At 47.8% G+C, this 14,040-nt stretch overlaps 1 protein-coding gene across 3 annotated transcripts in view; it reads left to right on the top strand.

Moving 5' to 3' along the window:
• Positions 1 to 14,040, top strand: part of Clec16a (C-type lectin domain containing 16A) — a 191,114-nt gene that overhangs the window by 63,059 nt on the left and 114,015 nt on the right. For all 3 annotated transcript variants that reach the window (XM_032913756.1, XM_032913757.1, XM_032913755.1), the window contains 2 exons: positions 1,965 to 2,097; positions 4,958 to 5,058. In XM_032913756.1, the coding sequence (XP_032769647.1) occupies positions 1,965 to 2,097; positions 4,958 to 5,058 (234 nt within the window). The remainder of the gene's footprint in view (positions 1 to 1,964; positions 2,098 to 4,957; positions 5,059 to 14,040) is intronic.

The following is a 14,040-nucleotide window of genomic DNA, read 5'->3' as shown; positions in this document are numbered from 1 at the left end:
AAGGGCTGGCTACAAGTATATCACTCTAAGAGAGCCCAGAAAGAGAGTCTGTATATATGGGGGGCAGGGGGATGTGTGGCACAGGGGCGGTCAGACATCTCCCATGAAAGAACTTTGTGAACATATCAGGCTCTCAAGCACTCCACCCCTTACCACAGCTACTACAACCCCATTGCTGGTCCTGTCTGCACCCAAACTTCCCATATTGTACTGGACACAGAGAGTGATCCATTCACATATTCAAGAGGAACACTGTGTGCTGGGGAGGCAGCTATGCTTATGAAGCCCATTCCAGTAGGTGATAGATAGCCAAGAGTAAGTAGGCAAAACAATAGAATGCCAACGCTAGTGGTCAGAGGTGATGCAGAGGGAAACAGAAACAAGGTGACAGGCAGAGGAGCTCGGAAGAATTCCAAACAATTTATACCAATAGTGTTGGGAGGTGTAGCTCAAAGGGCTTTGCAACTACCATGCCTGAGGCTCCAGATCTGAGCCCCTGCACTGCAAGCAATGATCGCAGCACCAACAACAGAGTGTGGCATAAGAGGCAGACAGGAGCAGCGTGACCATGGCAACACCTGATAGAAGCATGGCCAGTGGAGAACTGACACTGGGCTTAAGTCATGTGCCAGTGTGTGTACTGCCCATGGCGTCACAAGGACACTTCCCATCTGCAGTTGTCTTCTTCAAATCAGCCCCAGCCTAATAACTGGGGCGGGAGGTGGCCAGTGTGGATCAGACAAACTCCAGTCCAGGGATTTCTTAACATTTCTGGCCAGGACCCCATACACTACCAAGTTCTTCCAAATCTAGGAAAATCCTGAAAATCTCTCAGGGCCAAGAAGAGCCTCCACACAGTGGCTTGATCTCATGAGACACTAGAACCAGAAAGGACATGAAGAGGGAAAGGGGAAGGAGTAAAACTGGACACAGTGTACAGTCTAGTTGTTCTCACCTAAAAAGAGCTAAAGGAACAACAGGGAAGGACAGTGACCAAGGGATCTCCAAGGAGGTGACATTTATCTGAGCATTGGAAGAGGTAACTGAGAAACGCCCATGTCTGAGAAAGTGTGGGTCATTTGACAGCCAGCAAACAATACGTCTAACATGGCCAGAGTGGGGCCAGCAAGGCAGAGAAGGCCAGGGTATGAGATCAGAGGCAGACAGGCCAGGCGTAGGAGGAGTGAGGCCATGGTGTGTGCCCTTTGGATCTCATCCTGAGTGTGAGGAGAAGGCATGGGGAGCTTGTTTCCACTTATTATCACTTGGGATAGTCATCTAGCTGGAGTGGAGAACAGATGAGGGTAATAGGATGCGGAGCCAGCTAGGGATCGGCATATACCAGTGGACACCTCAGGAGAAGGGCACTTGCCTGAGAATGGCCTCAGCACATGACAAGGACTCTTGATGGGGACACCAGGAAGCACAGGATCGCTCTTGACTTTGCTTTCTGCTCAGTGGTGCTTAATGTTTGTGAAAAGAAAATATATACCACACTTTCAGTCAGTTGCTGTACGTTCTTCTCCCAGAGTTGGGAAAAACAAAATGAGGTTCCTAACGTGTCTACATTCCAGAGGTTATAAATAGAAAGGCGGAAACATGGCCTCTGTCCTGCCAGAGCTGTTTCTAAAGTGTAAAGAGCTTCAAAGCAGTCCAGTGAACTTAGGAAAGGACGCACTAGCCTTATGTTCCGTCTCCTGAGCTGCCTCCAACCCTTTGGAAAGGAAATGTGGTAATGGCCGAGTTAAGTGTCTTAAGTCAGGAAGTAAAACAGGTGACTTCCTTGTGTGTTTATCCAAGTCAGGGCTCACGTCTTGGTATTGCTCATATGGATAGACAGATAGTCCACCTCCCCTGTTGAGGCTTGCTTGGCATGTCTGGGTGCTTTATACATGTTTGGTCTACAACTCGAGCGTCTGTTACTGATGCCAGCTTGGCTCACCCGTCTCCATGTTTGCCTCCAGAGATTGAGATGGTGATCATGAAGCTTGGCAAGCTCTCAGAAGTGGCCACTGCCGGGGCCTCGGTGCAGGGGCAGAACACCACAGACGAGGAGAAGAGCGCTGCCACAAGCTCAGAGAACGCACAGTGGAGCAGGTAAGCGGCTAGGCACTGCTGGGAGCGGCTGCACAGTCCCTCGCCTTGACAAAGGGTAAACACCTCGTCATGGCTTCTTCTGCCCACCAGCCCACCAGTTGACTCTGCTTCTATTCATTCCCTCTGCTCTGGCCTCTAGCCACACAGAGATACAAGCTCTTGGAGTACGTAAGGGAAGCGCTGGCCTTGGTCACAGCCTCATGCCCTTTTCTTTGACAAGGTGGCTAGTCCAGGACAGTTGGTAGCTAGGCTGGGTCTAAAGGATGGAGGCCATTCCCAGGAAGACCCTCTCCTGCGTCAGGCATGGGACCCCCATCTCAATCCCTGCATACCACCTTGCCCATGTCTGTGAGGCCTTTGCCCATAGTCAGAGTGATTCAGTGCTGCCACCTGTCCTGGCCCTGTTACTCTGACCTGTTGTTGTCACCTCAGAGATGGCTTGCGAGGCTGATCTATGTGCTTCCAGAACATCTGCTGCTCCTTTCTGTGACTCTGTGGTGATGTGCTCAGATTTGTAGGATCAAATATGGGGAATCATGTTTACCTGAAACAGTAACAGTGTAGCTTTGTGAAATGGAGGAGAGCATTTTGTTTGATTTGGGACTGAATGACTTCTTTTTCCTGCATTTTAGGGAACAGGGGTTTCTAAGAGTTGATTGGGTTCTTTTTAAACCTTGGATGACTTAACTGGTAACTGTGACCACATAGCTTTCTAATTAGCAGACAATGACTCAAGTGGCTGAAGCTGGAGTCCTACAGGTTCTGTGTGTCCCTGAACCTGAGGCAGCATCCCTAACACCCACTTCTCAGCCTGAGAGCAAAGGAAAATGGCCATCTGTCTCCTAGAGCACCAGCTGAGTCTTGATGTCTATTCCACCACAGAGAGAACTGCAACTGCTGGGGTTTCCCTTGTATAGAGTTTAGCCTACACTCGGGGTCTGGTTAGACCCAAAATAAAGTACAAAGATGCCCCCCCCAAATTTGTTGTTTTGTTTCGGGACTAGCTTAGTAAGTAGCTTTCTAGTAAGTAGCTTTCTCTGGCTGGCCGGGAACCCCCAGAGTTCACTTGTCTTTGTCTCCTAAATGCAGGGATTAAAGATGTGCACCACAGACTCTGCTCAGCAATCCTTAAAAGATAAATAAATGATGCGCCTCCAGAAAAATGTGAAAACTCTTTAGGAGTACAAAAAAGAAAAGTCAGTGCTCCCAGATGTTCCGACTTCAGTGTCTCTCACCGACTTTTCACCACTTGTGCCTAGTTCATTCCTGTCTTGTTTTATTTCTCCCTTTTGTTATCTAGTACTAAACCCCAGTGTCTTTTTCACATCACGATCCTGTTAGTAAGTGGATGCTTCGTGGCTTCATAATCCTTCATCTCATACGTAAAAGACAGCTCACCCACCAGCCTCCCTTGGTTATTGTGCTTGGTCATGCGTACTATTTCCAAGTGCAAATGCAATCCAAATTGCAGCCAGCTAACTTACAGAAATGTTTTACACTTTACCCCAGTCTCAGATTTGGCATAGTTATTGCCAGAAGCTTATAGAGCCCAAGTCTGCACATAGCAGAGCTGTGGACATGTCTACATGGAGGAGTCACCTCCGCAGGGACCCTCTTAAGGGCGCTGTCCCCTTAAGGTTTTCCCTTTAAGTTTTGTGTATCTAGCGTTTATGTGAAACATGACAAATACATTCTTACTACTTTATTTTCATTTTTCAGCTTAATATTCTGTGTTGATGCATTATGTGGCTAGGGACTCAGAGTGAGGAGGTAGGAATGTAATTCGGTAGCAGATTATTTGCCTACCATGCTCAAGGCCCTCTACTTCCATCTCCAGATCTGCCTCATCAAAAGCCTAAAATGCTCAAGATGATATGGGAGATTCTACAGCAAATGGTCTCCTCTGAACAGTCCTATTTTCTATTTTCAGTCCTCATAGATAGTCCATACTGCTAATGCCCACGTGTCCTTCCCGGTGTGAATACAGCCTTGATCGCTCTCTACAGAACTTGGCTTTCTTCACCTCAGCCTGGCATTCAGTGGTGCGGCCTCAGCTGGGAGCGCGGCCTCCTGCCCCCAGGCCTGCCCTGTGCTACTGTGTTTACTGTTACTGAAGTCTTGTCAGGCTAGGCCCTACCTTGGGAAGGGCGGCATTTGGGATGTGTATTTTCCAGGTTGTGTCTACTTTTTATATCAAAGAGTGAGAGACCTCACCATCAGTTCTTCTAGTCAAGGAGTATTAGCCCAAGAGATTGCTAAGCCAGGACACAGTCAGTCAGAATTAATTCACAGAGAAGTGTCCTTGAAATAGCAAGTATAGTAATCAAGTGCAGGGCATGGCCCTATGCTGAGGCCCTCCAGTCAGCCTCCTGGGCTGCAGGCGCTTCTGCGCAGTTAAGGAACTCACCAGGGGGTTTGTAGCAGGAAAAAGCAAACTGGCATTTGAACCCAGGAAGTGTGACTCTAGCTGTACCTTTAAACGTTTCTAATGGTGCCTTGCCCCGTGGTGTAGGTCTGTTATACTGGTCCTGTTCTTATCTTGATTCCTTCCACCCTTCTTTAAAGTAATGATGCATGCCTGTGCTGTCTGCCATCTCAGAGTCACCGTGACTGTTAAGTGACTGAGTGGTCTATCCTTGGTCAGCCCCCAACTCTGCCCCCATAGCATCTTTCCAAGGTCAGAGTCCATCTCTTATTTGTATGGATGTGTTCCCAGTGCCTGATTCTGGACCAGGCATACTCTGCATTCACCACAAGCTAGTGGCCTTAGACCATGAGAAGCAAAGACAGCTGATGTTGTCAGGTGAGAGAGGGAAATGCACACTGTGCCAGAGGCTCACAGAGCTTTCCTCTCGTGCAGACCCTTCCTGGATATGGTGTACCATGCCCTGGACAGCCCTGACGATGATTATCATGCCCTCTTCGTGCTCTGCCTCCTCTACGCCATGTCTCATAACAAAGGTACGTATGCTTCTTCTCACCTGCCTGGTGTTTGTGACCATGATGTGCTCTGTAGCAACCTTCCTCTTCATTGCTGCGGAGGGAGGAGGGACTTTAGAACGGAGTTTCCCCCCGGTCTCTGAGGCTGACTCCTGCACTGCTCTCCTTTAGTCTCATTTCACTGCTCAGGTGTTTTCTGCAGACTGAAGCCACAAGCATTGGTGACTCAGGCCTGGTCAGGAAAAGTCAAGCATGGCTGTCTAACCCAGTGAGGCGGCTTCCCCACTGTGGCTTTCTACAGACCCTCTCTGCTTTACAACTAACCTAACCAACGACCACTTTCCTGACATCAGAGACAAACCAGTCAAATTGGAACCTTGGGTTTGCTATTTATAATACTTGATATTCTTGCCGTGGGCTCAGTGCTAAAATAGGCCTGTGTGGAAGCCTAGGTTTCCTTTCTGAAGAGAGCTGTGGTTCTCCAGCTTCCTTGTTCAGGCTGTGTGGCCAGGCCCCAGTTCCAATGGAGCTGACCGTTTACTGGCAGGTACCAATCCCTCCCTCAGTGCCCAATGCTGGAAGCTGATTCTAGTGTTGGCCCATCTGACTCCCCACAGCCAAGTTTGGAGACTTTCCTCAAGAATATTCACAAGAACTAGAGTTGGCATAGATTGACACACATTGTCAAATAGCCTTCCAGGAAATTTATATTAAACTTTTTGGGAGTAGATAGAAGTGATGCTACTAAGAAGACAGCCTATGGCTGGAGCAGAACTGAATGTCCTTTTATTTATTCCTAAATCATTAGTCTTCAACATTAAGCCAGTCAGCAAGAACACCTAATGGCAAATGCCTCCCCGCTGCTGTGTCTCCAGCCTTCCTGTTGAAGGCAACTTCTCGGTCAGTTTCTCACACGTCCTCTATGAACTCCGTTAAGAGGACAGCCAACTGCACCATGGCTCCTATGTTGTCTGTATGGCCAGCCGCTGGACCTACTCTTCTCTTGCCTTCACGGTTGACACAGTGTTGACATCTGTGTGGAAATGCCTGTTGGGTGTCTGGGTGATACTTGTTCTGCATCTCCTTAGTAAATAGCACTAGGGTAAAGCACAAGGTTGCTGCTTTGTTGTCCAATGTCCATATCCCTCCCCCGCTTACAGCAAGACTGCTTTTACCCTGTTCTGTGGAGTATCTAGAAAGGACCTGCTTTTCCACCTTGATTTGATTTCAAGGATTCCCTTCTCAGACCTTTAGCTGGAGGGTTTTCACGTTCAGGTACAGCAACAAACATCTGGTAGAGGTGAGCTTGAGGCAACTCTCCTCCATCATCTGTGGCCAAGCAGTGGAAACTGCCTCTCTTCCATGGAGGTGGAAAGGAGAGCCTATAAGAAGGCCTGGGGCACCTCACAGGAGCCTAGAGACTGATGAAAGAACCAGGGAAGGACCAGAAAGGACTGCTAGAGACCTCAGCAGTGAATACTCATGAGCCTTCCCATGTGGTCCTAGTCAGTCCCAAGATGGTTAATGCTGGCTGGGGTGGGATCATAGCATACTCGATCCTGAGCTCAGCCCTGGGACTCTCCTTCAGAAGTGCAGTAGCCGCCACCATAGTGTGGACATGGCATGTACCCAGAGAGCCTCGCTTTCTTCTGCAGTTGTGCTCTCTCTGGATGTTCTGTCTTCTCCAAGTCACCGCCTGTGCTGCCCTCTCAGCGTCCCACTAGAAATCACCTTCTCCAAAGCTCTCCAGTTCTCCCGAGTAACTCTGGGTTGGTTCTACCTGCTGTGAAATGTTGTGCACATTGCTGGATTTGGCCTGCTAAGTTTTTTTTTCTTAAGGTTGTTTTGTTTGTTTTGGTTTTTGAGGCAAGGTCTCATGCATCCCAGGCTAATCTGGGATCCACTCTGTAGCTGGGGATGAGCTGATTCTCCTGCCTCTCAGGGCTGCGATTACAGGTGTGTACCATCATTCCTTCCTTTGACAGTGCTAAAGCCGTGTCTGAGCTGGAGTAATGCTCCACCAGCCGAGCTGGAGCCGCAGTCCCCACTGAGAAGGATGTTTGTATCTGCGTTCATAAATGATGCTGCTGTCCAGATGCACTGCACTTATGTACCTTAGTTTTTGAGGAAACTGTTATTGCCGGGTGGTGCTGACGCACACCTTAAACCCAGCCTCAGGAGCAAAGGCAGGCAACAGAGTTAGAGACAGCTCCTGCTCCCACTGTTAGGAGCCCCACAGGAAGACCAGGCTATACAACTGTAACGTATCCAGAGGGCTGAGGGCAGTGCCATGCAGGCTCCCTGGTTAGTGGTTCATTCTCTGAGCTCCTGTGGACCCAGGTTAGTTGATTCTGTGGGTTTTCTTATGGTGTCCTTGACCCTTCTGACTCCTACAATCCCTCCTCCCCTCTTCCGCATAATCCCCTGAGCTCTGCCTAATATTTAGCTGTGGGTCTCTGCATCTGTTTCCATCAATTGCTGGGTAAAGCCTCTCTGATGATAATTGGGCTAGATGCCAATCTATGAGTATAGCAGAATATTATTAGAAACCATTTCATGGACTTTGTTTCTTCTGTTCGTTTGCTTGTTTACCAGTTCTGTTTGGTTCTATCCTAGGTTTCTAGGCTATTCATTCAGCCTCTGGGATCTGGCTCTCCAGGTGGTATCAGAGGTGGGCTTCCTCTTGTGACATGGGTATCAAGCTGGACCAGTTATTGGCTGGCCACCCCCCACCCCCCAACTTCTGGGCACCTTTACCCCAGCACTTGCAGTTCGAAGGTTTTATGGCTGAGTTGGTGACCCAATCCCTCTACTGGAAGTCTTGCCTGGTTACAGGAGATGGCCAGTTCAGGCTCTGTGTCCCCCCATTGCTAAGAGTCTTAGCTGGGACCACCCTCATAGATTCTGGGAGTTTCCTTTGCATTGGTTTCTAGCTTGTCCCAGGAATGCCCCTGGTTCCAGGGCCTTACATTCCAAATACTGGGATTGCAGGAGAGCTCCAGCACACTCGACTAAAGGAAAGTTGTAACTACTGAGTTTCTTGTGGCAATGTTAGAATTTCCCTCTTGAGTGAGCTTTGTTGATTCACATCTGTCAAGGCATTTGGTCATTTCATCTAACCTGTCAGATGTGTTATTACAATATGTCCAGGGCTCTCTTCTGTCATCTTGCCTTGTCTAGAAGATCTGAGACTGGGCTCTGTCTAGTTTGTGATATTGATAATTTGGGATCATCTCATCTTTTTCTGACCACTTTGCCTAGAGGATTATCAGTTTTACTGACATTCTTGATGGATTTCCTGTTTCACTGATTTCTATTCTTAAATTTATTTCATATATTCTGCTGCTTCCTACAGATTTAATTTCTTTTCTGTGGTTTCTTAAAAGTTTAGATTATTGGGGTGTGTGTGTGTGTGTGTGTGTGTGTGTGTGTGAGAGAGAGAGAGAGAGAGAGAGAGAGAGAGAGAGAGAGAGAGAGAGAGACTGACTCATCACTGTTTCCAGAGCATTGTAGCCAGACCAGACTTTTGGCTACCTTATAGGTTCCACCCTTCTCCACCTAATCCCTCCCAACCCTCCAACACTAGGTAGAAGCGAAGGAAGGCTAGAGAGGAAGGTGTTACTATCATTAGGCTGTCTCCTGCTGATAGGAGCACTGAGTTCTTTGGGGCAGTTTTGAGATTCATCATCAGGACATCTCCAACCAACAAATGCCAGCAGCCAGCACAAGGAGGAGTAGCAGCAGCCGCAGCCCCTCTCGGAACTCTAGAGTTTTTATACTCTCAAGAGCCCCCAGAGTTCCAAACGTCACACGCTTGTAGATCATCAGGCATGCATGCGGTGCATATAGGCAAAACATTTATAGATATAAAGTAAAAAAAGTAAATTCCAAAACATTTTAAAGAAGTTCACAAACAGTTTTCTCAGTGTTACTAAAACCAGCATGTTAAAGAACATGTGTACTTAGCCTGGAGTTGACTTGTTGTTGTGTGTACATATTCTGGGCAGACCCTTAGCATCCCTGTTGGAAAACCACACAGGAGCCTCCCTGCAGGAGTCAGGAATGACTTCTGGACTGTTCTTAGACCATGTGTTTGAGGAAGAAGTGCTCAAAATGAAAGTTGGCAAAGGACAGAGCCACAGGGTGCACAGTGCCGGGAACACATCTGTCAGTGCTCACGTATACTAGGATGGGAAGGTGATTCAAGAAGCCAGCAGGCTGGAGTCATCCTAGGAGGAAGTACAGTGGCCCAAGAGCTCTGTTCTTGTGAGCCATGGTGGCTATAGAGCCAGTTGAGCCTGGAAATTTCATACCTACTTTGCATCCTTCAAGATGGACTCTAGCAGTCCAATCAGAAGACATAAGCCATGTGGGATGTAGACAGTGTGAGTAAGGATTGAGGAAGCCTAGCACATGCCCGTGCAGGGTACTGCTGAATGAACTGGGACCATTCTGGCCAGTCATATCCAAGTGAACAAGAAGAGAAATCAAGGCAATGGGAAAGGAAAGCAGGAAATGAGAGAGCAGAGTGGAGGTAAAGCCAGGTCCCTGTCAAAGCAGCCAGGGAATGCTTCTCCAAAGGACAGAACAACTTATAACCGAACTGGAAGAGTACCACGGAGTTAGCTCTGTGAGGATGAAGCAGACCGCTCCAGACAAAGGGCCTGCATAGGGAAGTACAGACATATTGTATAGGCCCAGTGAGACTGGCCAGGGAGGCATGTGAAGAGATTCAGGTTTATGCCAAGTATAGTAGAAAACCCTAGAGAACTTAAAAGCAGGAAAATGCCCTCAGAGAGGCTGGAGAGATGGCTTGGCAGTTAAGAGCACTGACTGCTCTTCAAGAGGAGCCAGGTTTGATTCCCAGCAACCACATGGTGGCTTACAACCATCAGTTAACTATGCATATGGTGCACAGACATATATGCAGGCAAGGTACACGTGCATATAAAATAAATAATGTAAAGGATAAGGAGGGGCTGGAGAGATGGCTCAGTGGTTAAGAGCACTGACTGCTCTTCCAGAGGTCCTGAGTGCAAATCCCAGCAACCACATGGAGGCTCACAACCATCTGTAATGAGAACTGATGCCCTCTTCTGGTGTGTCTGAAGACAGCTACAGTGTACTCACATAAAATAAATAATTCTAATAAATACATAAATAAGGAAGGAAGGAAATTTTTTTTTAAAGATAAGAAAAAAAGGGAAGAGAATATCCTCAGATCCAGTTTCCAGAGGAGCCTCCAGCTCTGGGTTTCAGCTTGGGGGAGTGAGCTGCTGGAGCGAAGCTGAACATGTCATGAGGAAGCAAGCAGTGGAGTGGTGTGGGCTATGGAGGTGTAAGGTCTGTGACAGACTTGGAAATCAGCAGGCTATGCAGGTAGGATAGACATCGAACTGAGTGGGAAGGGTGAGGTCCAGCAAGAGAACAGGTCAGTGGGGACCCTACAATTGCTCAAGGGCCTTGTGCTAATGTGACAGGAGTGGCCACAGCTGAGGACCAAGCCTTCTTCTTGATGTGGATGGGAACAATCTGGGTGGTGACCAAATTCCTGACTCAAGTTTCTCTGTGACAAATAGTGTTTAGAGCTAGTAAAATTGGGCCATTTAAACAGGCAAATTAAGGAAAATGTAAAACAAAAACAAAAACAAAAAAAGCTCAAGTTTGACAGCCAGAGACCCTGACACCCTGGGGAAGCTGCTGGTGGAGGGGCTGCTACACATGGTGTGCCAGCCTGGCCCCTGGGCACAGGGGCTGCCTTGAGTGACTTCGAGTGGTGGCTGTTTGGCTGGCTGGCTTTCTGGTTAGCTACATTTGATTCCAGCTTCTCTTTCCCATGTCCTTCCCCTGAAGCAGTCCCCAAATAAGATATTCTTTTCTCAGTAGATATTTTCCCCTTAGAAAACAATTTCAGCCTGAAAGCCTTGTTAATAGAAACCAAATGTGAGCTCAAGCCTTCCCGTAAATCTTAATAGATGAGATCTGCACTGAAACGAAGGCCCCACAGTGGGAAGGGTTGCCTGACTAAGGAAGGCGGTAGCATGATTCAGCTGGGCCACATAATAAATTCTGGTTAGTATCTGTAATAGAAAATGCAAGTCTGAGTAGAGACTGTGTATTGGGCGGCTCTGTAGTCCTAGTCTCTCCATTTCACTCCCTGTCCAATCCCGCCCCCACTGTTTACCTAGGAGGCACTTTGGGCCTTGGGATTTGTTTTGTTTTGCTAAGAAGTTCCTGGAACACCACCAAGAGGTATAGAAAAGCTGAAAAGTGGGTGACAAGATTCTGGGGATGAGAGCTGGCAGACACTACTTTGCAGATTGCAGCTGATGCAAGCTGAGAATGGGAAATACATTACAGACTGACTTACAGTCTGCATAGCTCTCAGAACTGTTGGTCTAGAGTTTGCCAGTGCTGCCAGTGCCTATGAGACTACAGCTAGAATAACCTGAGGTCACAAGCAACAGAAAACTGAGTCGACATGTTTTCCTGTTCATGTCTACTCCTCAGTCAGGTCTCCATCTGCTTCCTTTGCCAAAGGTGTCCTCCACCCCTGACCTGTGTGTGCACGGCAGCCAAGAAGAATCTAGAAGTCCAAGCTAGGAGGGAAGCCTGACTACAGTGTGGAGCCATGCCTTTCCTTTCTCTTCTGGGTTCTTTGGATTTGTTAATTGAAAGTGATGATCTCTATACCTCTCTCCATCCTGATCGTTGGCAGGAGAGGAACGAGGGCGCACACGGCCGGCTGGGAGGCAGATCTCAGATCTCAGTGAGTCCTGTGCTACATATAAAGGTCTCTGTGGAAGTTTTCTTGAGGCACTCGAGACTTGAGCAAACAGGCAAAACCTTATTTCAGAGGCTTATCTCAGACAGAGGGAAATGACTGGAAAGAGGCTGTCGTTCATTTGCCACCGAGCCTGCCTTTCTGTAACTGAAAACCATACCGCATGTGCGGATCATACCTGTGTGCCTTCTCACATTTTATATGCATGCCCCTGTCGTGTTAGGGCAATGACAAGAGTCGGGAAAGTGAAGGTTTGACTTTGGGTCATGTTTTAGAAGGGTGGTAGTCTGTCGGGGCTGAAGCATGAGACAGGTTATCGTATCATGTCCTCAGTCAGAAAGCAGAGCGATATACTTGAAGTGGGTCGTCCCTCCTCTGCTAAACCTCTATGGAAATGCCCTCCCAGACATGCCTGTCTGTGTCTCCTCTGTCATTCCAGATGTAGTCAAGTGCAGTGCGAAGGTTAAACCATCATGGACCTTGTTCCTTCAGCACCATCAGACATAGTTTCTTTCAGTCAGGTAGTTCAAAATCCCAAATGAAATGCTTCCCCGCACACTGCTTCCCAAGGCTGTTCATAGTCATGATGCACTGCTTGTCACAGAGAACAAGACCGGATCCAGCCAGGCCTCCTGTCTCCTGGCCTGTGTTGAACTGTCCAGCTCAACTGACTGACTGCTCAGGATCTCGTTTCCACAGCTGCTTGTGTGGTAACCTTTCTCCTGTTCAAATTGGAGCACTCTTTTGTTTCTTTGGTTATTGTTGATTTGTTTTTGTTTTTGTTTTACTTGTTTGTTTTTTTGGTTTAGTTTTGCTTTATTTTGTTTACAGTGGGCCAGAGTTGATTTCAAAAAATTAACTAACTAAAGTCTGGCGAGACAGTTTATCAAGTAAAGGTGCACTTGCTGCCCAGCTTAGCCGCCCATGTTTGATCCCTAGGCCCCACCCGGTAGACAGAGAGAGCCAACTTTCATCAGTTGTCCTCTGGCCACTACACTTAAGCCACCATAAGTAGATATAATTAAAATCTTTAAATAATAAAATGAGTTAATTCAGTGAGTGGGTGGCCCATATCTGTAATCCCTACCATTTTCAGGAAGGTGGAGAGCCGTTGGTCAGTCTGAGGCTACGTGTGAGACCTTCTTCAAAAATAAAAAAGCTACCTCCATTAAGATCTGATCCAGTGGCCTTTGAGTTGAGAGTAATAGCAAGACACACATACTTTGGGGCAGGTAGAGGGAAAAATGGATGAGCAGGATCTCATAATATGGGCAGAAAAGCAGAAAATGGAGTTGGCGCTGGGCTTTTTCCTACCTCTGAGGTCTTAGCAGGCTTCTTCTTTGAGCTCACTTTATGTAGACTTATTTTATTCATCTCTTTTTCCTAGGCTCGGGGGTGGAACCAGGGCCTTGCAGGTGCTAGGAAGAACCTTCACAGGGACTGTACCCTTCCTCTAGAAATACCTTGTCTGCATAGAACCTAAGCTTTTCGATTGGTTAGTTGTTTGGAGTTAGGTCTTGGCATATGATGAAACCTTCTTGAGAAGCACTTGATTGGTGTTTGATAACTGCTTTCAGGGTGGTGGCAATGTGTGGTGTTGTGTATTGCTACACACACCTTGACAACTGGGGCCCAGGCAGAGGGGTGGATTCAAAGGAACAGAGGAGGTCTTAGAGGCTGCAGGAGAGACAGCAAGGTACCTGACACTGAAGGAACTTAGTGAAAAGAACCAAGATCTTATGAGGTTTTAGTGTTGCCAGGGTAGAAAACAGAGAAGAACCTACTCTACTGTCTTTCCTTGCGGCCTGTGCTATGCATTCAGATCTGGGAGTAGAACCAGACATGGAACTCACCTTGATTGGCTTGGAAGATGAAGGCTAGCTACCCAGAGCTAGCCAGAACACAATGAAGGCTGCTGCTTCTTCCTACTCCACTGGCTTCCCGCCGACCTCTGTGAAGGGCCCCTACCTCAACCCTCCCCAGATGTGTGTAGGCTATAATTCTGGGGTGGAAGTTTTTATCTGGTCCCCTTCTGCTTCTCAAATAATGGACACAAAGGTCTCTGAGTTTATTAGCAAACTGCAAGCCGGGGTGAGCAGGTTCTAAGCCATGCTAACCCTCTAAGCTATCGTATTTCACAGCCACGCGTCCTTTACCTTCAGTCTGAGTCTCTCCCTGGCTTACTCTGCTCCATGTGCGTCTTCCCAGCCAGTGTCTTG

Source organism: Rattus rattus, chromosome 9 (genome assembly GCF_011064425.1).
Source record: "Rattus rattus isolate New Zealand chromosome 9, Rrattus_CSIRO_v1, whole genome shotgun sequence".
Lineage (NCBI taxonomy): Eukaryota > Metazoa > Chordata > Mammalia > Rodentia > Muridae > Rattus > Rattus rattus.
Note: the sequence above shows the minus strand (reverse complement) of the source record. Positions and strands in the feature narration are given on the sequence as shown.